General features: G+C 41.6%; 1 protein-coding gene across 1 annotated transcript in view; it reads right to left on the bottom strand.

Annotated features, from left to right (window-relative positions):
* Nucleotides 1-4,940: 4,940 nt before the first annotated feature.
* LOC138514636 (olfactory receptor 5AR1-like) overlaps nucleotides 4,941-25,868 on the bottom strand; it is a 44,533-nt gene continuing 23,605 nt past the window's right edge. Inside the window, exons 5-7 of the mRNA XM_069630078.1 lie at nucleotides 12,740-12,746; nucleotides 11,607-12,627; nucleotides 4,941-4,996 (exon numbers count right to left, since the gene is read on the bottom strand). Coding sequence (XP_069486179.1) covers nucleotides 4,941-4,996; nucleotides 11,607-12,627; nucleotides 12,740-12,746 — 1,084 coding nt within the window. The remainder of the gene's footprint in view (nucleotides 4,997-11,606; nucleotides 12,628-12,739; nucleotides 12,747-25,868) is intronic.

Genomic DNA, 25,868 nt, shown 5'->3' with positions numbered 1-25,868 from the left:
AAAGTAATTTACAATATTCCCGCTCAGTAGCATGTCCAAAAGGGCAACCCAAAAGAACAACGCATGCATAAACGACATGCCTTGCAGAGGTGTCTTTCTCGCTATACCGGAGGCACTTGCAGCTTGCTCGTCACGCCCTTTTTCTGCAAGGCAATTTGATGTTTGTGTCTTCTTCTTTCAGGAAGAACCTAGTTTGAGTAGCCCAGAGTTTACAGGAACTCATTAGTTCTGTTCCAAATGAAGAAGGATGCTAGTCATATCCTAATCCTACCTTTTATTGCTAAATGTGCTGTACCAGGAGTGTGGGAAATGGCATGCGTGCAGCAGGAGCATAGTCAGGGAAAAATCTGAATCTCGAGTCATGTGCTTCACTAGTGTTAGAATCAAAGAGCAGTCTGACTTATTTTATTTAATACAGATGCAATGGCCAGGTCTGCACAACGTTATCATAGACATGAAACACAGTGTAGTACTAACTATTCCCACTTTGTCCCAGCATCATTTTGATTGATGTGTAAAAAGACGATAGGTGCCTGCCACAACATTCACCACTTTTTCATCAGGCTGAGTTCCTGCTCTGTCCTTATACCACTATGTCTCGTGTATCAGGGTGATCTCTTTAATGGACTGGGCCAACGTTTCCTGATCAAGGAAAAAGGAGTTGCTTTCTGTTGAAATCAACTGCACAACAATGGCCTCAATATTAGCTATGGGGAAAAGGGGGGTTGCCATTGGGAGATCTCGAGTTCCACAGGTTGACTTAAAAACCAGTCTCAGATGTTTGCAGAGACGGATCAGCATTCAGACAAGCACCGGTAATGGCAACAGTTTAAACTTTTTTTGTAACCATGGGAAAGGCACTTGCCAAGCACAGCCGTAGTGGTATTAACTGGCCATTGATGGTAGCAGGTGCAAAATGGTGCACATACCTGGGCATCTAATAGCAGTGTCTGGCAAATGCCTAATAATTATGCGCAAGCCAAAACTATTGGGTTTGCCAATGCTTGTTTCAATATAGGTGCCTTCCTGCTGCCTGGTGAGCTCCACTGCGGCGGGCACCACCGGGTCTCTGATTTCAAGAGTTCTGTGACATTTAGTGGTGCTTGGCAACCACGAAAAGTTACAGAGCTCTTGAAAGCACAGGGGGGCGGGCCAGCAGCTCACAGCGGGGCACCTGCCGCAGACTCACTTGCCTCAGCTGCTAGCGCCCAGCATTCACAGGTCGGCCTCAAACTCAGGCACGGTGACACAGCGCCTGGAATTATGGTGTCTCTGGACCCAAGGATTAAACAACGTATGTAGCTGTTCATTGTTGAATGCATTTATGTTGCATATCCATATTGTGAAAATATGCACAAGGCCTTGTGTTTGCATGTCAGCAGTGCTAATGCGCAGTTCACCTGTGATGTGGTGGGTGGTAGTAATGTGCTCGCAAGTCCATCTATTGCACACATTAATTAAGTGCATTCCGTGCATCTGTCTTTGCAATCAAGGTTTACAAACTGCATTTTACTCCAGGGAGTCATGACTTTTTCTTTCACTGTGCCGCCACCTGACAGACAAACAAGCTGCTTTTCAGTACATCTTTCGAAAGAACCTGTGCTTTCCCAATTCGGAATTTTGCTCTCACTTGTTATGCAACCAAAGGCGGAAACACAAACACTGCCTCATTGTGCTTAAAATCCCTTTGAAAAACATTAGTGGTGGCGCCTGCTGGGGACTTAAGCCAATGTCAAAACATTAGGGGGTAATTCATGGATTATTTGCGCCGAAAAAAAACAGGATTTGTGTGCCATCCTGCCTGCAAATCCCTGTTAACAAATGGGGATTTGCGGGCAGAATGGCGCACAAATCCCGTCTTTTTCGGCACAAATAATCCATTAATTATCCCCTAGATTGGGGAAACTGTGCTCCTGGGCCGTGCTACTGGTGCCGACTTTCAATGCAGTTTATCACAATTTTGAGAACACAAATTGGCGATAACATGTAATAACATATATGCACATTTTAATCATAATAATAATTCCATTTGCTAATGTATTAAAAGTAAGAGCTAAGAGCCATACGACTGATGACTCGGCAGAACAGATATGTCTTGGATATGATCACAGCTATGGATAGAGGTGTTTGTGACAAAATTGGAGAATCATGTTGTACATTCACACCTTTCTTATGATGGCGAGAATGGCACCTTGACAGAGGCCATAACAATGCTGACAAACTTACACGTCAAGATGGTAGACAAAGTGGAAGACATTGCTGATGACAGTTGGTTTGCATCGAACATTTCATGGGTTCCACAATGGATGGCGAACATTTTCAAGTTCCTTGGAGCCCTGTTGGTGATGATCATGGTTGGATTCTGTGTGATCAGGATAGTAATCACACAATGCAAGAAGACTGCGAAGAAAGCAGTAGGAATGAACATTGTGATCAATGTTGAATTTGGGTTCAAACCCAAAGATGAAGAAATCAGACACTACGTGAAGGCCAGTATTCACGCACCTGGAGGAACTAAGTTCCTGTATCCAAAGAACCACAAGAAGTATGTGGGAAGATGGATTTACTGAAGTCCCAATGAGCAATGCAGTCTTATGACCTGGAGTGTTGATGAACATGTGAAATCAGCAGGATGCCTGAAAGGAATATGAAGATATGGGTTCCAAAGAAGAATTTCTTCAGACGAGGATGTCTTGATGTGAAGATTGAGGAGAGAGTGGTCGATGAATCACCCAGAGGGGGGAGTGTAGAGGAGTAGCCAAGTACCCCCACCAAAAGCTCTGCCCCCATGTTGCATATATGTTGGAAACCGGAAAAGGCGATACACGTGCAGTACCAGTGAGGGTGCCTATACCACAAAGAATCCTTGAGTCAAGGTATCCATTGAGAAAACGATATATGCATGCACAAAGAAAAACATTTTTTTCTGGAAGGGGTTCTGAAAGAAGTGTGAAAATGAATGCAAAAGCAGACTGATGATGTCATACGAAGTAGAACTCACGCACCCTGGAAAGATACATGAGACGAGAAAACATAGACATTCTATAGAAGCTGAAGAGGAAGTATCGAAGTAAGCAACATTTTGTGCTTGAAATGAAGATGCTCGCGTGAAGAAGCACCGAAGAAAATGCCAAGTCATTTTACACTTGTACAGATGCAGTAACGCAAGCCGACGAAGTAATCATAAGGCTGGCTACATAGTGAATAGATTGCAGCAATGCGGCAATTTATATATATAGGAATGTTTAGAACATGGATGTTTTGTGATGCATTTTAGCAAGACCTGAAACCCTTTGATTGGAAAGGATTACAGTGTGCTGCAGTTGGAAATTAGCTGATGGCGAAGGAGAATTTGAGAAAGGCTTGGCTGGCCCAGCACCAATAGTCGTGGCCACAGAGCGCCTGGTTGTATGTCAAGAATCTACAATGAACGTGAGAAAGAAACAAACTTCTGTTTGAAGTGGAATGAAAAAACATAGAAGGCATAAAAAGTTCATCATTTAATAGTATTATGCAGCAAAAAGCTTGAAAGAGGGGTCTTCAGTCACATGGTCGAGCTCAAAATAGCTTTGGGTCAAGCTACACTAAAACCAGAAGACAAGACTATGCCACACTCCCTTTAATTCTCAGGCACAGAGAGCTTCTGCAAGGACAAGTTCAAAGCATTAATTGAATGGCAGGCTAGCGCGTTTGCCAACACAAGTCACATCGCAGTAGGTGTCTTGCCTCTTAATTTATGTGCTTGCTGCATATGAACCACCTCCGCTTCTAAAGTAATTTACAATATTCCCGCTCAGTAGCATGTCCAAAAGGGCAACCCAAAAGAACAACGCATGCATTTTGAGAACACAAATTGGCGATAACATGTAATAACATATATGCACATTTTAATCATAATGATACTTCCATTTGTTCATGTATTAAATGTCCCACTAGACGTTTTGAAACCATCTCACTTAATGTACTTTTAATATACTGGAAAATACAGAAACCCAAGCAAATCAAGGGATTTTGATATAGGGAAAAATATGTTTACAGCTCTGGAAATTGTTGATTTGTTTTTGATCCCAACGCTGCCCAAAACTACTGGCATGAGTCAACGCTGCCCAAAACTACTGGCATGAGTTACGTCGTCATAGATGCCATTTGTAGTAATGCCATGCATAATTCAGGAAAGGAAAACTCCTGGCTTCGCGCTCTTCCCAGTTGTCAGAATACTCCATCCAGCACCCAGTCTCTGGTATGCGGTACTGATGGCTTCTGCTTTGTCTGTCAATCTAGCCATAGAGCCCATTCTGTTAGCAAGCTGCTGCTATCATGCAGCATTAAAGCAAGCACCCTTCATGAATCCATGGCCCCACCTTCAGTGGTCGAAAAAACGCACTGCCCCCGACACTTCGCCGAGCTGTACTTCAATGGCTCACCAACATGTTCATAACATCTCATGTTTTTAAAATGATTTACCCAGAAGAGTCTCAGCAGCTGTCCATGAATACATTTTAAGGAAAGTATTAGGGACGTGGGATCGTTTTACCGAATAAAGACGTGAAGTTGCTGGCTAAGGAGGGGGTGGAGGCGGTGGCGTATTTAGGCTTTCTGCTGCCCTAGGCCCAAATAAGTGCATGCCGCGCCAAATTTGCTCCACCTCTGCCAGACTCTGCACCTTCACCAGATTACTCCCCTTCAACAAACTCTGTCCATATTGTCCAAAGTAGCCCACTTGACCCCCATTTTGGCTCCATAACATTATTGGGAAATTGTTTAGGTTGCAGGGATAAGAACGTTATTGCTTCTTCTCTATTAATTCAAAAGTCATCTTCTGTGTTATTTTAGTTGAAAAAGTGTTTTCAGATCTCTCCTGCCCAAGATTTAGAGAAAGCAGTATGTTCTACAGTTGAGTGCACTAGAGGTAATTGGTACTGCTAATTGTCTACTTTCGGTTAGGTCAGAAAACAATCTATCGGAGGAAGCGACAAGAATATAAGCCGTCTGCCAACTGGACACAAGTGAGAGAAGGTTGTAATGAGGAATTTTGGTTTCAGTGCTAATATCTGGTTTCTCTCAAAAATTGGCTGCTGTCACTCTATTAGAAGTACTTAGACTGGTCTGTAATATTAATGCAACATAACTAAATATTTACATCCAGTCTTGTCAAATGGTAAAGTTTACATTTGAAATCTATGCAAGTGGTGCAGGCACCTCTTATAAAAATGTTGACTAAAAATAACTCAACCCTCCTTATGGTTAAAGCTATGGTGTTAGCAGGGGGCAAAACGGAAATAAATCAAGTTGCCTGCTGCAGCCGATGTACCTCCAATCCCTTGGGCTGGAAATCCATTAAAATATGGCAAAATCACAAGTGAAGCTTGTAAACTCTGCTTGGGCATTCACACCTAAGTAGAGTAAAGACAGTGGAGAAGGTTCATGAAATGTTTGGCTGTGCATTCTCATGGTGGAGTAATTTAATAAGGGTGATCCTTAGCATTCAATTGTGGGAAGCAGCAGCATTCCTCGTAGTTGCACAATGCAGGCACCTTTTATAACAAATGAAGTAGTTCATACTCATTGCTGTTTGTGCAATTGTTCAAAATACTCAACACTCCAAGATTAAAATTGTACATCGGATCAGGCGTTCCAGACATATATTACCTCTGTGGGTATGGTTTAGGCTATAGATCTTGCCAGATTGCGTTTAAGGTAATTTAAAAGGTTAGTTAACTACGTAGAGTTGGTTGGACTGTACACAACGGTTATATGTCGTTTCACTGACTAATTTCTGCTATTACTTCAAAAAAAGTCTCTGAAATTTTTTTTTTCTATTTGGAGGTTCCTCCCAACCCCTCCCCCTTGCCTATATTAACCCTATCCCAACCCCCTCCCAAACCCTTTTGACCCCTTATCCACCCCTATATTTGAGATTTGTGAATATAGATATAGATGTCCTGCTGTTATTTGAAGTACAGTAAAAGTCCTACCTTGTATTTAAAATATAATTAATTTAAAGATTACTTATAAACATCACAGTTATGCATTGTGTGACATACTTTGCGGTTGGTTCTCCTGGTAGTACTGAGTCTGCAGCAGGAAACATGTAAAAAGTCAGAAAAAAAGACGAAATGGGAGATTTGGCTGAATTTTGGCGGTTCGAAAATTCGAAACGGCTGAAAGTTTGACCAAATCCCCCATTCGATGGCCAGGGCTGGGGGGGCTGCAGGTGTGTCCCCCTTACCCTTGTTCACTATATTGTGAGTGGGGGTTGCAGGGGTGTCCCCTGGAGCCGGTCCAGTAAAAAGTTAAATAAAACAACAACAACAAAAAAAGGCGCCGGTTCCCGATCTTGGAAAGGGAACAGGCATTGCAGGGACACAGCGAGCAGGCGGTACATAGTCAAGAGTGCTGCTGCAAGGTAAGTAGGGGGTGGGGTAGTTTTAGGGTCAAGGGCAAAGGCTGAAATGTTCTGGGGAGAGAAGACCGAATGTTTTTCTCAAAAAAAAACTTTCTGTCTTTTCTTCCTCGAACATTTCAGCCGCAGACTTCCAACCGCGATCCTGTGAAGCAGAATGTCATAAAAGATACTTGATGGTAAATGCAGAAGGGATGCAATTTGCCTGCTTGCCGGCTTAGCACCGAGCACCTTCTGTAAAGATGGCTGAACGGATATCTTTATGGGACACCATTACAGCTGTAAAACAGTGTGTACTATGAGAAACCCTAAGGTATTCTCATTTCTCTCCATCTTGGATTCTCTACACAGGTGGCCAAGGAAAGGCCATTGCTTTTAGACCCTGTACTTGAGGGTGGAGAAATGAGAGAGAATCACTGTGTTGGAGGATCCCTGGGTATTGGGATAAAGATGTTTTCAGACTATACGCGGCATCCCATATTTTCACTTCAGGAAGAAATCCCTATTCCAGAAGCTGTTATGGGATATGGTTTCACATATCCCATTAACCCAGGGAATGACAGGAAATATTTTAAGCCTAGATGTATTAGAAGGAGGAGAAAAAGGACTAAGATTCACCTGGCTATAGGGTCCTTGAGGAATGGGAGTGGGATGCCCTTAGGCGAGATATGGTATCTCCCTTTCCTTAGTTATTGACAGCCAGTCTAACACTCACCCAACTTTTATGGGCTGTTAGAAGCCAGTTCCCCTCGTTATTCCGCACGCCGCACCTAACAGTACTGAGACTAAGAAGAAGCAACTCGGAGCAGTGAAGGTTACCTCCCTTCACCATTTGGGTATTGAGACGAGGAAGCTGCATCCCAAACACTGGGAAGGTCAGGCATGTCTTTCTAACTATGGTCAGGCAGATCGAAGTGACCAAACACACCTGCAGCCTGTTAGAAGGCTGCAGGTATATACAATGAGTGCTGAGAGGCAGAAGGGTGAGCGCAGTTGAGAAGCCCGCAGAGAGCCCAGCAGAGAAGCCCGAGAAGACCTTGCAAGGAGATCTGTTCAAGGGAAGCAGGGGACCCGCTGTTCGTGGGAGCAGCCGTTCTGAGTCTGGACGCCAAACCAGGTCACTGGCAAACCCGAAGTGCAGAGGGCTGGCAGTGTCCATGAGGAAGGAGCAGGGTGAGCACTGGCAGAGTTTCAGAGGGACAAGCCAGAACCGGGGAGGTCTGAACAGGACTGCAGGCAAGTGCCCGTCCATATATATAATATGGAACTATATCAAAACGTAACATTACAAGAAACCATGGTATATTGAATACGGAACTATATGAAAACCTAGCATTACAAGAATCCAAGGTATACTGAATACCTAACTATATGAAACATTCACCCTGAAATAAAACAAATGCCTATTTAATAGCGCATTACAGGGAAACTTCCCATTTAAACAGACAAGCAACATAAGAAGACTTTTGAACTTTGAACTGAAATTTAAATCATGGAAAACCTATGTTGCACAACGAATGACATCTAACCTTACAGTTAACTAAATTAAAGGCTAAAGAAATCCTGAACAGTGAACTTTAATAAGTGAATGCAGCGTGGCAAGGCAACAGCGGTTGTGATACGTGATGGCAGGGCCACGAAGCAATCAAGGAGAAGACAAAGAAATAGAGAGGAGTCAAGTACGGCTGGAAATGTGCAGAATCATTTGTTTTTCATTATTTCTGAAAAAAGAAAACAAAAAATCAGTTTTTGTTTCAGGGTTATTTATTCAAACTCTATAAAACACAAACCTCTAGTCTGCTCAATTGGCAGCCCTGAGGAAGACCACCACTGGCCAAAACACATGTTAGCTGAGTCATGAAGTCAATAAATATGTATTCAAATGAGAATGTCAAAGTATTCGGCAAGAGCCGAATAGCAAGAAACTATTCGGCCAGAGCCGAATAGCTTTTCTTCAGCCGGAATTCGGCCGAATACTTACTCGAAGCCGAAGTTCGGTACACCCCTAATAAATAACCACAACCAAAAGCAGAAATACTTCTGACTATTCATTGATAAAACGCGATTACCAATACTGTGCATCATGCACAGGTTAAGAGGGCCACACACTCACCTTATTATTTACTTATTCTGGAACCCTTGGCCAGAGTCCCTGTGAGTCTCCTTACCTGCTGCCCCCCATTTAAAAATATTCTACTGACGATAGTTCAGACTCAGGAACGTCCTTTGTTGCGCATTTTCTCTTCACTTCCTATTTGTATTCCTATATGTGTCTCAGTTATGGGGAATTGCCAATAAATCGCAGTATCATGATCACTGATTTAGTTCTTTGGTTCCACCTTTCCTCTTCTCCGCGCCAGATAATAACTTGAATATGCTCACATTGCCTACATGTTTTGAATGCAATAGGGCTGATTCAAAAAAGCTTTTCTCAGGAGCAAAAGAGACTGATTCGTGGAAAATTCATATTTTAAATTAATTTCAACCTGGCTCTTGGCATAAGATTGGGCATTTGAAAATCTGGCAACTCTTTGTTGCATGAATTGTAGCTGTGGCAAATGGTCTGGACAATAGGTGCATGCCCATAAAAGCATAAAAGAGCATGTATATATATGTTGCCGTAAAATCATTTTTCAAAACACTTAGGTTACACTTGGACATTCTATGTGTAAGTGATATTTGTAAGATGTGAAACTAAAGTGAAAGAAAACGTGTTTTAAAAGGTTTTTGGTAAAAAAAAAAAGTTCCCTGTCAGACATGGTATAAGCTTACTCCTGAGTAAGATCACATCATTCCAGATCACAATGTTGAGTTTATGGGGGCCATTTTTGTGAATCACGTGTAAATCACATTTTATTTTCTGACAGTGGTTAGTTACCCCTGATTTCTATGTGAATCCTGTTTGTGGTCAATAAGTTGGACCAGTTATTGACATAAGGCAAAAAAGGAGAAATATATACTAGAACATTGATTTTTTGTGAATAGGCCCTAAGGTATTAAACACAATCTATTAATAATGTGTAAAATCCATAACTTCTTTGCTGATAAAGTCATGTGTCATCAAAATACCATCGCAAATACTAGCATTCTAGTATTATGGCGAGACCTTTCTTAACTAATCCCATGCAATCCGAACTGCCACCAGGTTCCAATAAACCTGAGTTTCAGTTCATACCGATCACCGAGACTGACATCTCCCAGATAGTTAGTAAAATGCAACCCCACTCGTGTCAGTGGGATGTTTGTCAATCCAGTCTTTTTATCGGCTGCCTGTGTGTGCTGAGCCCCTGGGTGACAAAATTGGTCAACCTCCCATTTCCTGAGGGATCTGCACACCACATCTTTGAAGAAGCGTGGATTACCCCAATCTTGAAGATCTTGATCCAATGTCCACAGACAATTATCGCCCTATAACCAACGTGCCGTTTCTTCTCAAGATTCTGGACAAGGTAGCATGCCTACAATTTCAGAGCTTCATTGAAAAGAATAATATCCTTGGAGTACATCAGTCTGGTTTCGGAGGCCAGACACGGCACAGAGACTGGCATGCTGGATCTAAAATCTAGCCTGTTCAATATTGTTGATCATGGTCAGCTGGCGCTCTTGATGCTTCTTGACCTGTCCGCCACGTTTGATCTTGTGGATCATGCCTTACTGGTGGACAGGTTGGAACCCATAGTTGGCTGCTCGAGTCTAGCAACAAAGTAGGTTGCCTCCTTCCTTGGTCCTCGCAATGTCACAGTTGCCACTGACAATGCCTGTTCCATTCTACACCTATTATATTTGGAGTCCCACAGGGATCATGCACCTTGCCTCCTTTGTTTTATGCCTATATCATTCCGTTCCTGAGACTGCTAGATGACCTGGGTGTCCTCTACACTAACTATGCTGATGACAGCTAGCTCTCAGGTTTGTACTCAAAGGACTTGTTGAATCTTAATAGCACCTATTCTGCCATCCATTAATGGATGGCAGCCAACGCTTTGGCCCTTAACACCAAAAAACAGAATTACTGATTGTGGCCTCTGGCCCGAAACACACGACCCTGCCACCTGAGTATAACAGCTCAGTATCTCCAACATTATTACCCCAGTTGCTAAGAACGTTAAGACCCTTGGTGTTATACTGGATGCCGAATTGACAATGAACCAGCATGTTGCTCAGACTCTGTCCTCCTGTGGCCTGATTAATAAACTGCTCCATCAGATTCGGCCGTTTGTGTCACATGATAATGCATCCACTTTTGCCTCTGCCCTCATAAATTCCTGACTGGACTATTGTAACAGCCTTTTGAGCAGCTCCTCTCAGTCTAACCTAGCTGCATTTCAGGTAGCGCAGAATGGAGCAGTACACACTATGTCTGGTTTATCTAAACATGCCCATATAACCGCTTCGAGGCGGGATTTGCACTGGCTACCCGTTAAATACTGCATCACACATTCAATTCTCACGCTGACCCATAAGTGTTTGAGTAATGCAGCCCCAAAGTATCTCAGGGACGGCTTTCAGGCATATATACCTCCTCGCAGTCTAAGATTCATGGATCATCCAGACTCGTGATATGATATGATATGATATGATATGATATGATATGGGATTTCTAACGCGCCTATACACAAGTGTAGCCTATGTTTAGGCTGGTGAAGTCTGGTCCATCTGTTTTGATGTGCAAGCCCCTCATCTGATTTCCCGGCTTTCCCGCCGTCTCTATGTGATTGTCTTTGTGTGTTCTATGTGCACCGTGAGGCCTCCAGGCATGTGGGGCATTATAAATGTTGAAATAAATGTATTATATATAGAATCAGTCCTTTTCATATACATTTCCTAGCAACTATAATATGTACAATGCCAAGCACTATGAAATCATTTCTACAAGGTGGATTATGCAAACTAAAGTCATTGTTCATCATAAAGGACTAGCCAGTTATACCCTTCAAGTGTTCACATATCAACATTAGATTGTTATACAGCTAATGCTAAGCCCATACAAAACACATATATATGCATAAAAACCATTCTCCTTGATGTACACCCTAGCATTTTGCCGAGGGGAAAAATACACAATAGTAAAGAAAGAGGCAGCTAGAAAGAGACAACATTTTAAAATGAATTAAACAAATGATACAATAGATCTCTATTGTTCCTATTATTGTACATGTCACAAGTTAAATGCATTAAGAGACAGAGCTTCCTTAAATATAACTCTTCAGTTTCCAAAAAGCTCCTTTGACCTCCTTATTCCTGAGACAATAGATGAGGGGGTTCAACATCGGAATTACCACTGTGTAGAAGACAGACACCACTTTATCCTGCGTTACAGAAAAGCTGGATGATGGCCGGAAATACATGAAAAAGATGGTCCCAAAGAAGATAGAGACAACTGTAATGTGGGAGGCACAGGTGGAGAAAGCCTTGCGTCTTCCCTCTGCAGATCGAATTGTCAGAATTGTTCTGATGATGTTACCGTAGGAGGTCAAGATGATTGCACAAGAGGTTGCTCCCAGAGAGGTGATAGCGACGAAAAGGAACACTTGGTTGGTGGATGTGTCAGTGCACGAGAGCTCCCAGAGGGGTAGCATTTCACAGAAGAAATGATTAATTTGATTGGACCGACAGAAGGGCAGACTAAATGTGCAGGCAGTATAACTGACTGCTAACAAGAGGCCACCACTGTATGCTACAGACACCAGCAGAACACAGGACTCCCTGTTCATGATGACCCTATAAAGCAATGGGTTACATATAGCCACATATCGATCATAGGCCATCACTAACAGAAGAAAACATTCAGAAGACACAAACAGACAGAAACTGAACAGTTGGACGGCGCACCCAGAGAATGAGATGGCCTTGTTATTAGAGAGGAAGTTGGCCATTGCTTTGGGAGTCACTGTTGTAGAGTAGCATAAATCGACACATGATAGGTTACTGAGGAAAAAGTACATAGGAGTGTGGAGCTGGGAATCAACCGTTATTAAAAGAGGTATACCCACATTACCCAGTACAGTCACAGCATAAATCACAAGAAATAGGACAAAGAGCAGTTCCTGAATGTGTGGATCATCACTAAGCCCCAGAAGGATGAACTCCAGCACCAAGGTCTCATTCCAATTTTTCAATGGCTGTTTTTGAGAGGTTTCAATATTTGGAACCTGACGTTTTATCCCAAAAGTGGTGTCCGAAGAAGGGGAATTCATCACCAGAGTTCCAGATGACAGCTCAACCTATAAACAATTGTTAATATTTAGGAAACCTATAAAATGGAGATGAGCCGAATTGTAAGACATCAGCTTCAGAGCATTGATTCCCTCTATTGTTGAGACTTGATGAATGCACCAACACTCTGAAAGAGGACATAAACATACAATATGAGTGACAAATGGAGTAAGCTATGAACAAATTTATGTTACCTATTGAAATCTCCATTTTTTTGATCTATGGACATGGGCCAGAACATAGTAAAGAATAACAGGAAAGAGAAAAGATATTTGTGGTAGCCTTCCACGAGTAATGGACCTGTACCTGTGAAATGAATTGCTCACTTGTCTCTCTTTTTCCTCTCAGTAATGTGTCACCCTCTCTATTTCTAGAAATGAACAGGTGAATTGTTTGGATGAAGAAGGCTATGGTCTAATGCAAAACTAACCTTAGGACTGCTTATAATTAATTTTTCGGTGTCTTGCTTCATAGCGTGATATCTTATCATTTTTATGAAAAATCATTTTTGCTGGGAAAAAACAAGATTCAACACGCAAATCCACAGTGCACATTTCATAGGACAATGGCAAACATGACCATAGGGTTCAAAAGAAGTTGTAAATCACTCGTCTATAGGCCATATTGGACAATGTAGTTTAAGGAAACATTTCTTTCAAGAAGGGCATTGGCATTCTTTAATGGTTTGCCCGTTCAATATAATGGGAGGCAAACGGGATGGTGGATAATGGGGTGATTAGGAAACAGTGGATTTCATGTGGGGTAAACATTTGTTTCAGTTCTGAGGTGATCCTGCTTCTCAAATATTTTAACCATTGGGTCAACGCTCTACTCATTGATTTCATCCACAAAAATGAAAAAATGGTAAGTTTCATCCCAGTAAGTATCATTGCAGTCATAAATTAGATACATATGTCTAGAAGGCGTGGGTGATATGCAGGGGTGGAAAAAAGGGAGAAAGTGGTGATATGGTGGAGAAGGTAGGTGAAGGAGAGCACTTCAGTAAAAGAAAAAATAAATAAGTGTCATGATGAAACTTACCCAAATGAAATTTACCACTTTCAAATTTTGGGGGATGCACTCACATAGAACTGGTCATTACCATTTTTGATCAATATAGAAATAGCACTAATTAAGCAGTCAATATACTCAAAATATTACAGAAATTAGTTATCTATTATCTAATGTGTCTTTTAATGACTAACCTGTGAAGTCTCTTATGAAATAGATTTTGGATGCACTGATACAACAATTAATTTCCTGAAAATTTGAAATATAGCCATATTGTAAGTGTAGACAAAAGGATTTTTATAGTTTTAAGGTTTATCAATCGACTCATTTATACTACACTAGGAGTTGCCTGCGGCTTCACTCATGTGGATTTCGGGATTTGGTACAATTGGTTTGAAAAAATACATGAGTTTTTTGTATGAGCTCACTCTGGAACAGGCCACTTAAAACTGCCCATGCAAGAAGCAGTCTTCCCTTAGGTCAATCCCTGCTAGCTTTAAAGTCTGCCCCTGAGATTTCTTGATGGGCATGGCGAAACAAACCTTTAAGAGGAACCGAAGTCTTTTGAATTCAAACAGATATTCTGAAGGTATAAGAGGTATTTGTGGTATGAACACAGATTCCCCCTGGCCAGAAACGGTTAGCACAGTAGCCTCAATCACATTTCTGTGGAGAGCTTTCACTGACAATCTGGTGCCATTACAAAGCTTAGGTGGGTTGAGGTCCCGCAATAATATCACAGGTGCTCCCACTTAGAGAAGAAGTTTATGTTCGGGAAGACCGGGAGGATTTAAAGTGTTTTAAGAACTCAATAGGGTTGTGGACTGTGTCATCACTTTGAACCACTGAGTTTACAGATTTGGACTTCATTTGGACTCCTCCAAAGGAATTAATAAGTATCTTATTGATTACTGAAGCCATGCTGTTCTTTGGTGTTAAAATGGCATGCTCACATAACCATTCTGTAGATTTCTCCATTAGATTTTTTTATATTTTTATATCAGGGCACATTTTGGATTTAAGGTCTGCTAGGGAATTGACGACTGTGCCTAGGTCAGAAGGGATGACAATTTTGCTCTCAAATAAGGGATACTCTGTGTCACCAATTTAAAGAAGCAGTTCGGAAACTAACTTTACAATGAAGATTTCAAATGTGAATTTTTACTCTTATAACATCTCCTGTTTTAGATATGGATATCCTTAAAATAAATTGACCCCTCTTTTCCACCTCTCTTAGCTGGATTTTTGGAAAATGGTAAAACACATGTTTCTCTTTTTTTGAAGAAGCATCTAAATTCCAATTTTCAAGTCTGTAACATTTTTGGTTTTTGAGATGTAAGCACTCTCATAAAATAATGCACCTCATGTTCTCACTTCCTTAGGTATGGAATTTCCCCAAATCCTTCCTTACCGGGTAACTATGTCATAAAAACAATGTATCTTCCACATTTCACGATCCTAGGTTAAACGGTTTGAGCTAGGCGTTGACGAGACAGTCAAAAATCCATCTGCTATGCCCTTAGGGATGGAATTTCCAAAATCCTTCCTTACTGGGTGCCTACATCATGAAAACAATGTACCTTCCAAATTTCACATTCCTAGGTTAAACTGTTTGAGCTGGGTGTTCATGATTCAGTTAGTCAGAGAGTCAGTCAGGACTTCTTCTTTTATAAATATAGATTTTATGAATAGTTAGGAAGATCTTGCAAAGCAATTAACTTACCTAATGGCCTACATGAAGGAGGCCACGTATAAATGGCAGCCTCTCATACGTAGGTATTTAATTGGATGAGCAGGGGTGTTGCTAGGTCTGGGAAAGATTTGGGGCTACCCTAATGTAGGGACTATCAGGACATTAATTTCTGCGCTGTTAGACCAGGTAAAGATATTTGGCTGAAAGTGTAAAATGCTGCCTGAGGAATTTCTGACTAGCGATAAGATCCCTGCAGTAACTGAACGTAAACAGGAACTTCTGGACATAAGACAGAAGGCATGACAAGATCAGGTAAGGCTGAAGAGGCCTATAAGAAACAGGCAGACAAGAAGCAGTGGGAGAGTCCAACGTATGTTATGGGGGACCATGCGTGGTTGTCAACACAAATTATCAAGCTGTCTGGATCTTGCACATTTTTACCCCAATTTATTGGTCCGTATGTTATTGTTAAATGCATTTTACGGACAGCAGTTTGTTTGCATCTTCCCTCTCATTTCAAGATAGACCCAGTTGTTCATGTCTCTTTGATTAAGCCCGCAGCTCCTGGTGCTGTGACACAGAAGCCTCCTGGTGTGATACAGGATGGACAAGAAGAATTGAGGTGCAACAGATTTTTTCGACTCCAAGTTATGCAACAAGAGACTATGGCATCTGATTTCTTGGGTGGAGTTTGGGCCTGAAAACCTTTGGGAGTCTTTAGATGCGGTTCATGCCCCATGCTTGGTAAGAGTTTTTCAGCATGCCCACCTGGACAAGCCGGGTCCTGGAAAGGGGCCTGGGGAGGGGAGTAATATGAGAAATCGGGTAGTGGTGGTGAAGCATGGGGAGTTTTGCGGCCGGAGCCACAACACACAGGCTAATAAGCCTTGGTGGTGTGGTGTGTTGGAACCGCAGTGAACTGGGTTCCTCATGCTGGTTTGCTACAGTGCTTGTCTGGTGCTGGGACTGTCAAATGAACTTCAATTCCCATGATGACCTGGGAGCAGCGTGTGGCACGTAAGTATGCACAGTTCTGGTCCTTAAAAAACCTCTCCCTGGGCCCAATGCAGCTTGCTTGTGATTTTGACTACTGCAGGCACGGCCGGGGAAGATCGTGGTGGAGTGTCCGCTTGAGGAGGAAGGAGGTCAGCGCATGGTGGCAACAAGGCAAAAGAGTGAGGCAAGCCACTAAACTACATAATTCCTTCCTCGCTGCTGCTCCCACACTCTGCGGGCTAGCTCGCATCAGTGAGGTTAAGGTTAAGGTTACGCACGCTTAATTGCCCTGTGCTTTTTACTCAGCTATAATGTTCTGGTAAAATGTGAACAGAGCATGCAAATGACAGAACTCTAGCAAAGAACTCTGACTGGGAAAATGTGTATTTGATCTGCTTACGCTTGTTCATCGCTGTTTGTACACTGAACTCACTGCTGCTGGAACTGCATTTCTGTTTCTATTGAGAGGAGTACATGACCCTTGGATTACTCCACAGGCACACATATTCAGGAGTTCCTTCGTCATGCCAAGCTTACGTCATTGTTTCATGTGCTAACATTATCACACTGAATGTCATGTCACTGTTTTTGGGTTAATTGATCATACACTTAGTCCTCATGACTACTGAGATGTTTCCATGTATGTTGCTTGCAATATGTCATGTTTGTTGCTTGCCATATGAATGTCATGGTGAGATAGGAGTTTGGGAGAGGCATACTCTGAATTCAAGAAGGAGTGTGCTCAGCAAGGTCAGGAGGATGATTACAGGTGCAATGAATCCCTAATTAAGGAGGGCATTGCTAAGGAGAGGAAGAAAGCCATTCTGGATGGGCCTCGCAAGGTGATTTTTGTTGTGTTTATCTCTTTCCTAAAACACCAATGCCCATCCATTACCAGTACCCTAACCCTCTACCTGGTTTTCCTTGCTACCACTTCCCTATCCACAACTTCTCCCTAACCCTCTAACCCCCATTGGCTGCCTCAAGGTTACCTGTTATCAAGAATCAGGAGCCTGTGCCAACCAAGGTGGGAGGGGCAACAACAATTTGGCTTCCGTGGTCAGGAAGGAGTTCTTGATGCTCCAAGGGCGTGCCAGTTACCTCCACTGATCAGGATTCTAGACCAATGTTCAAGCAGAATTTGGACTTGCCCAAACAGCCATTCACCACAAATAGTCCTCTTGGATGGAAGAGAGAAGGGTATTACATCCTTCTTTTTAGTCTTTATCTTCACTTCTATGGCAGAGGGCATTGAATAGCCTATACCCCCATAACACTTCTTCTGCTGTCTAAAACTTATTGAAAGATGTTTCAACTGTCGGGGGGCACTTCCATTTCATGACTTCTGTAAGGGTCTAATCCTGACTGTTGGGACAAGAGTATTTGATGTTGGAGTAATTTTTCTGGAGGAAGTGTGACAGAGGCACAGGAAATGTGCGTGACCTAATAAATGACTAGATGGTGCAAATACTTTCCTGGGCAACTCTAACTCCTCCCTTTCCCCTGTCTGCCTGTATTCATGAGGATCCAGTAAATACCACCCCGGCATGATCTCTCCATTGTCCTAGTAGTAACCATCTATTTTTTTTAAATTTCTTTATGACTCAATGAGTCTTTACAAAACATTAAAAAAAAACAACAAACTAATTCACATACATTAAAATATACAATACAACCAGCCCAATTTGGCCATTAAAATGTTCCAGCCAGTAAGATTACTCAACAAGAGCACTTGTCTTTCCAATCCCGCTTTGCTCCCCAGCCCTTTTACTGGTGACACATATTCTGTGAGCAGATCGATCCACGCTTCCCTTTCACATTGAGATACCTCTAGACATCAATTTCACAGTTTATTAGCGCCTGAATTGCGGCTGCAGTGAGTGTAATGTTTGAGTCTGAAGTGATTCTATCCCACAGAAATTCTGAATTGATGTCAATTTCTTTTCGTAGAAAATTTCTAAAAAGTCTGAAGCGATGTTCCCATGAAACTTCGCAGTCCATTAGCAGGTGCCTTAGTGTCTGTTTGGCTGGGTTTATACAGATCGAATATAACCTCTTGGCCCTATGTCCCTGATTTTGTTTTTCCAGCACTTCCCCACAACAAACTAGATTTAGTCTCATTCTGAGAATGTTTGTGCAAAGTTTCCTATCTGGGGATTTCATCAAATATTTTGAGAGACACCCAAGTTTCTTTTCTCCCATTAAAAATGGGTTTGCTACTGGAAGCTTTCTTACTTTTTCTATGGTCTCTATCCAGTCTAGGACTTCACGTTCTTTTTTAACTTTGAGTGGGTTTGAGACCAATGTTTCTATATCAAGTTCAATTTTAGCAAGTACTTTCATTACTTTCTCCCTTAGGGCCGAGAGGATATCTGATTTGCAGTTTATCATATGCTTTCTGATGTCACTATAAAGACTGGTTTCTTTTCCTATGTTTATCTCTCTGTATAAGGCCGTTAGTTTCCAGTTAGCCATGCATCTTAAGGACTTGAGTCCTAGTTCAAATCTCAGACTGCCTATGGGTGTACAATTTTGGAGACCTAGGGCTTTTTTCCATAATCGCCCCTCAAAGAGCTCCCAGTTTGTAGACCATAAACTTGGTCTTGCTTCTAAACCGTATAATATTAATGGTACTTCTTTGGCTAAATAATATCTCACTAGTGGTAGGATGGAAAATTTACAGAGCTTGTGGTTTAATTTAATCATTTGTGATGCTGCTTGGATTATCTTAGCCGTCATTTCACCCTCTACCTTATATAAGGCAGTATTAGCGTGTATGTTATAACCCAAATACTTTACCCTGTCTACCACTTTAACTTGCTCTCCACCTAGTTTCCAGCTATTAAATTTCACTTTTTTCTGCGGATGTTTAAAAATAAAAATATTTGTTTTGGCTGGGTTAATTGAGAGTCCGTTGATCTTTGCATACTCATCCATTCTCGTTAGCAATCGCTGAAGTCCTATTGGTGTTCTATCTAAAAGAACTATATCATCAGCATAGGCCAACCAGCAGATCTTCCTCCCATTCAAAATGGTGCTGGCTAACGCTGATGATTCTATAAAGGGTCCTATGTCTGACATAAGAGATTAAAGAAGAGTGGTGCTCCCAGACAACCCTGTTTTACTCCTCTATTTACCTCTATGAGTTCAGACAAATGGCCTGTTTCATCCAAACGGACTCTAAGGTGTTTTTATGCAGTATAGACAACAGTGTTTCCGGTATACCCCAACTATGCAGTTTTTGCCATAGTAAAACTCTTTCAACTTGGTCAAAAGCTTTTGACAGATCAATCCATGCTCCGTTTAAAGGGGGAGAATGGTCTCTTTTTGTCTGTTCATTTAACATGTTTACCGAAAAACCATTTATTGTTGTCGACATTCCCTTTCTGAAGCCTGTTTGGTAACGTGAGAGTATTTCATGTTCTTCTACCCAATGTAGAATACAGTTTAGGAGGAGCTTCATAAAAATGTTGCTTTCTATGTCGAGCAGGGCTATTGGTCTATAATTGGCCGCTGCTCGAAGATCTCCATTTTTGAAGAGTGGTATCACCAACGCTGTTTTCCAAGATATTGGAACTGCTCGCTTCCTCAGAATTTCTCTGAAAAGACATGACAATAATTGTGACCATAATTCTGGTTCTTTTTTAAGTGTTTGATAAGTTAGGCCATTCAGGCCTGCTGCTTTAGAGATTGAGGCATTAATTATGATCTCCTGAATGTCTTTATCCTCAAAATCTAGTTTCCAGGGTGTTTTTGGATTTAGCAGGAATTGTTGGGTATTTTGACTTCTAAAGGTTTCTGTTAAATATTCTACTCAGCCCTCTTCTGAAACTAGATTGCATAAAGAGTTGCCTGTTCCCCCCTCTAAGTGACTAATCGTTGCTCAGACATTTTTTGAGCTATGTTCTATGAGGGTTTTTAAGACATACTCCCCATCTTCTTGAAACCGGGCTTTTGATGGTGGTATGACCGAGATCTATAAGTGGTTTCTTCGTTTTTTAATTCCATTTCATATACCTCATCCGAAAACCCTTATGCTCTAATTTCTCTTATGGCTTTACTATGTTCCCTTTTTTTCTTTTGAGTTGCATCATCGAATGCATGTAAAGGTTTTAGTTTCTCTATGCCTGTTAGTTCACTCGGGGCTAAGGTTTCCCAGAGAAAATTGGTAAATCTGTGTGGGTTGCATTCTGATTCCCAGATGTAGTTTGGGATTTTTTAAAATTGTTTATTGAGCTTTAATCCTCCACTTTTATATTTCACAACCCTCACCATAGCTTTCATATTCTGAAGGTTCTGATTATTTAAGTTTAGTATAGAACTAAGAATATTAGGAAAAGTAAGCTGCAATCTACTATGATCACTGGCCCCGTGTTGCTTTATTTCAAGGACTAAGGAGGATGTAAATAATCTCTGAGAAACAAAGATGTAGTCCAGGGTGGAGGCAGATTTCCTCTATGCCATGTCGTAGCTAATTCTTGGGCTACACCTATGGATCCATTGACCATTTTCAAATCCCAGTGTTTCATGAATTCTAGCCACATTCTTCCCCTTCTTGATTTCTCGTTTATGGGACATTTCAGGGTATTTTCTTTCAGCTGAATACAATTTGTATTGAAATCTCCAGCTAGAATGATGTGACTGCAGGTCTAGGAAGAAGGCCTAGATTTTCTAAAAAATTTATCAGTTTTGAGGTAGCAGGGTTCCAGTAAATATTAAAAGAATTCCATATTGAGGGCTTACCCTCTTGGACTGTATGTGCTTTGCATGCTTGAAAACCTATGTGGTTTTCCCATATTGGGACTATGCTTTTGAATATTTGATTTTTTAAGGCCATGAGAAGGCCACCTGATGGTCTTCCCTGTGCCCTTTGTGATGCTGAAAGGCGCAATACTGTATACCCTTCAATGTTAAATGGATTTACTAACCACGTTTCTTGTAGTAAGATAATGGCCCTCATTACAACTCAGGCGTTAAGGGTTTAACGGTGCCGTCGGCGCCGTTAACCCTTAACGCCTGATTACAAGTGTCCCTTTGCTTTTAGCAGGCGTTAAAAATCCAACCCGCAAAGGTAATTTACGGTGCCGTAATTAGCGCCTTCCCCATTCCCATTATGCCCTATGGGGGCAAAAATGGGAATGGGGAAGGGCAAATGGTGAATGGGGAATTACTGCCCCACTCACCTTGGAATGGGGCGGTAATTCTGCCATCCACCTTGGCGGAATCGTAACCTTAGCTGCATGGACCATGGTGCTAATAGCACCATGGTCCTCCGCCAAGGTTGTAATGACGGCCAATATCTCCATGAGTAAAAAAATGTGCCCGCATGTTTTTGGCTTTAATGTTACTGGGACCCCGCGAGTTCCAACAGATCACATTTAGGCTCTCTTTTCTAAAGTTGCTGCGAGCCTAAACCTAGTTTCTGAAGTATTTGAGAGAGGATCTCTGGGAGGTGGGAAAGTGCATTTTCTTGTATTTTCAATTCTTGTTCTGCGGTTCCCCCCTTACTAAGTTTCAGTGCATTTGAGATCTTCTCTTTCTCCTGATTTGAATCAGAAGTTTCCATAGAAATTATGTCCTTAATAGTGGCATTTTCAGAGCCACTGACTGAAATTTCAAGTCCATGGGTTTCTAATTCTCTTTATTCTTTGAGCAGAGCTTTCGTTGCATTAGATGAACTAAGTACTAGTTCTACAAAAAAGGGGTCCTGTGACATTGGGAATATTACGCTGTCTATATCTTCCGATGAAAAGAAATAAGGGTTTCTTACTTTCTTTGTTATACCTAGTATAACCGAGCGGCTTAAAGATTTGTGCTGTCTTGTATTAGAGCAAAGTCTTAGCCAGATTCCGGGAATTACATAATCCTTGGAATTGTTCACGTTTGGACTCTCCATATTTTTTGGCATGGCTTTTACTGCCTGATTAGAGAACTCTTGTTTGTCTTGATCATTTAAAGACACACATTTTCCTTGTCCATTTTGTACCGTATCTGTTTCCAATTGATGTGTTTTCATAGGATCTGTAATTGTATCCAACATGTGTGTTTTATCAATAGCCATATCTCCCCTCCCCATTGTTCTTTGATGCTGAAAAAATTGGGGCTATTTTTACCTTTAGATCATCATGTGCCCGTAAGGGGTTAGAGGATATATTATTTTTTTCCTTTGATTTTGGGCCTTTTTGTAAAGAAATTGGTGCCCATTGAATTGCATTTGGTATAGAGTTTTTTTAGAGAGCTTTTGTAGCTTTTTTTAGGCTCTCCGCGTTGTTTGAGTTATTTGGGTCCTCTACAATGCTCTGTTCTGTATCACTTCTCGGTTTACTTCTACATCTTGGTTTACCATCAGTTTGCAGTCCGATGCTAATTTTCTGTGGTGTGATGGTTTCTCCTAATTCCTTTGCAATATCTGAATTGATCTTTCCACTGTTCTTTGTGTTTTTATTTTTATTTTTCTTGTTTTCACATTTTGCATTTTTCTCGTGGGTATCCATTACTTCTCGAGATCCATTATTTGTTTTTCCCATTTCCTCATTTATTTTGGTTCTTATTGGAATTGGTTGATTTTTTGGTTTTCCATCATGTTTTTATTCTTTATGTTTCTTTTCATCCTTTCTTACTCCGCCTGGCATTTTCTCAATTTTCTCCTCCCCCTTGAAGTTTGACTGTGTCGGGGTAGCCAGTCAAGGGGTAGATCTATTTGCTTTTCTATAGAGGTTTCACAGTTACTTTTGGCTGTCACCTCAATAATTTCCACTTTTTCATCCACTATATTGGCTAGCCTCCCAAATTCTTCTAATACAGAATCTGACAGTGGTGTATCATCAAATAAAGACTCCTGAGTGTTTTCATTTCCTCGATTTGGTGCGTCCACCATTAGATTTCCTCTGAGAAGATTTAGAGTCTCTTCCAATATCTTGCTGTCCGGTTCTTCTAATTGACTTATTAATGGCGGTCACTAATCCCACCAATGTTGATTCACACAATGTTACTTCTTTTGTGACTTCTAACAGTGTACCAGTTTGTGTCTGTACCTCCATCTTGAGCATTTCAAAAACTGATACTAATGAATTCAGAACAAAGTTCAGTGCTTTTAGTGTATCTGTTTTAGGATCTATCTTTTCCATAGAATCTTCACTCACAACTGAGTTTTTTGAATCTCTTACGTTCTCATACGGATTTGGGGATGATATTATTTCTTCCTCTGCTATCATACAGAGACCAATCCCTGTCTTTTCAAGCAACAAAGGAATTTCTGTGCTTGATAGTGGAACTTGGGGGGATTGTGGGTTTTCCCAACATATGAGTGATTCTCCTTCCGCATCACTATGGCTCTTGTGTCTTTTTTTGCCAAAATGGTTCTTAATTTTTTGCTGAATCTTCTTTGTTGTTATAGTGTATTCTAATCCCCGTTTCCATTTATATGTCAGTATAGTACATGGGTTTTTTCTGTGCTCATATGTGCCATGTTTTCATTTATTTCTTCAGCATGTATTTGGACCTGGATTTGTTCTGGTGTATTTAAGTGTACAACATTTGGGATTTGCTGCTTGATGATTACATCGTCAACTTGGTCCTCCGCCAAATATGACCCATCTTTCTCTCCCTCCATTTCTTTTGTGCTTCGCAGTCTCATTGCTGTCATCCGAGTGGATTACCTCTTTAAGTGGGTGAGGTCCAGACAGTGCTCACAGAAGCAGAAACTAAACATGATGGATATTTCTCCCACTCTCTCGTTAGCTGTTATTGGGTCCTGGTGCTATTTTCAGCTGAAATGAGGGAGATTTACCATCCGTACCCAACCAGCTAGGTTTTGTATCTACGGGCGCTTGCTATGATCTGAATTGTATTTCGAGTAGACACCTCTTATGATATTGTTTCCTTACGATGCAAAAAGGAAAAAGAAAAAATGAAAGAAGAGGGAGCGGAAGGACGTTTATCATTCACAGAGGCAGCAGTCACTGTGATCAGACAAACTTTTAACAGTTTCTGTTCCAATCTGTTCTATTAGTATGGTGCAGCGGGATCAAAGGAGATACCTCCCGCAGTCTCCCGCTTACATCTAGATCTGCTTCGGTGAAAATATATTAAAATCCTACCTTCTCTGGCTGTGCCTGTTTTGGTCCAGCAGTCCAGCAGTCACGGTTCAGCGCTTCAGCACGACACGGTAGCTGAACAGCACTTTTGAGTGCTTCCGCCCTTTTCTCCTTTTCTCATTCCAGGCTTTAATAGAAGCTTTTAATAAGGGCGGCAAAAAGTTTATAAGCGGCACACACTCTGCTCCTTTTGCAGCTTCAAAAGTGCAGTGCCACCCCACTAAATCACGGATTTGCTGCGCTCGTTTTCCATGATATTAGTCCATACGCCCCTCGCCAACCAGAGCCAAACAGGTGCTCAAACAGCGCAGACAAAACGAAAAGCACCGCCCTTTACTCCACACTCGGGCTTCACCACCACCACCTTTCAAGCACTTGTTCCCAGATAACTCCCTGGGGATATTTCCTGTCCTCCTGGAATGTGGCAAGCCTTCCTAGAGAGAAAGAAATTGTTGGTTTTGGTTGAAACCCAGCTCCAGAGAGCTGATACACATATGTGAGTTGAATAAGTCACTAGAATACAAACTGGCAATACAATTACCAAATTGTTTTGCCCTTAATAATTCTGTATTCCGATAGACCATGGCATTTGTTTACTAAAGTGCCACCTGCTTTTTGGGGTACACAATTATTTATCATTTAGATCTGTGTTGCCAGTGATTAAATGAAGCCCCTGGCTGTTGGAGCTTTGGGTTTTAGTTGGGTGTTTGCAGGACTGCAAATGTTACTCTGTAACTGCTATCTTACAATATCACAAGAAAGCTGCTAGGAGTGTCAGTAGACAGTCCCAGCTTAGTTCCATGTTTGCACTATGCAGCCTGAAGAATTATGAAAGTGAGGTCTAATTAGCAGATCACACTTTCTGAAATAGAATTACCAGCATCACTTTGTATTACAAACCCCAAATGATCCGGCCACTCCACCCTCACAGATGGCTTTCTGTCACAGGTGTAGAAATATAACTGTAAAAACTGATACTGAGTCCAAACCCAGCTCCAGCAGTGTGCCAGAGGACCTACTAGAGGAGCAAAACATCTCTGAAACAGCACTTGCCAGCACAACGCCTGCATTCATTCACTGTGTAGATATTCCACAAACCACACATCCTGTCTTCACTCTGCGTGCAACACCGAGTTAGATACCCCAAAGTGTCAGTGGGGTAAATTACCACCAAGCAGTGACAGGACGAACCAGACCATCACAGCAACCAGTGGCATGTGTGTGCCTTGTGGAACACCATATTTACTCTCCTCCTGTCATTGCCCAACAGGAATCAATTTACAGCCAGAAGAATGTTGGCACTGCCCCACACTGTCACCCCAGAAACAGGAGGTGTGTTAAGCCAGCAGCAAGTACTCCCAATAGCAAGCATAGCTATAGTAGCTTCAGGAGAATAAGGGGAATGCACCAGTCCAGTGACAGAAATATCATCATAACAATTAATGGGTACAGA

Source organism: Ambystoma mexicanum, chromosome 12, assembly GCF_040938575.1.
Source record: "Ambystoma mexicanum isolate Mex_15411 chromosome 12, UKY_AmexF1_1, whole genome shotgun sequence".
NCBI classification, from domain to species: Eukaryota; Metazoa; Chordata; class Amphibia; order Caudata; family Ambystomatidae; genus Ambystoma; species Ambystoma mexicanum.
This window is presented reverse-complemented; position numbering and strand designations above follow the sequence as displayed.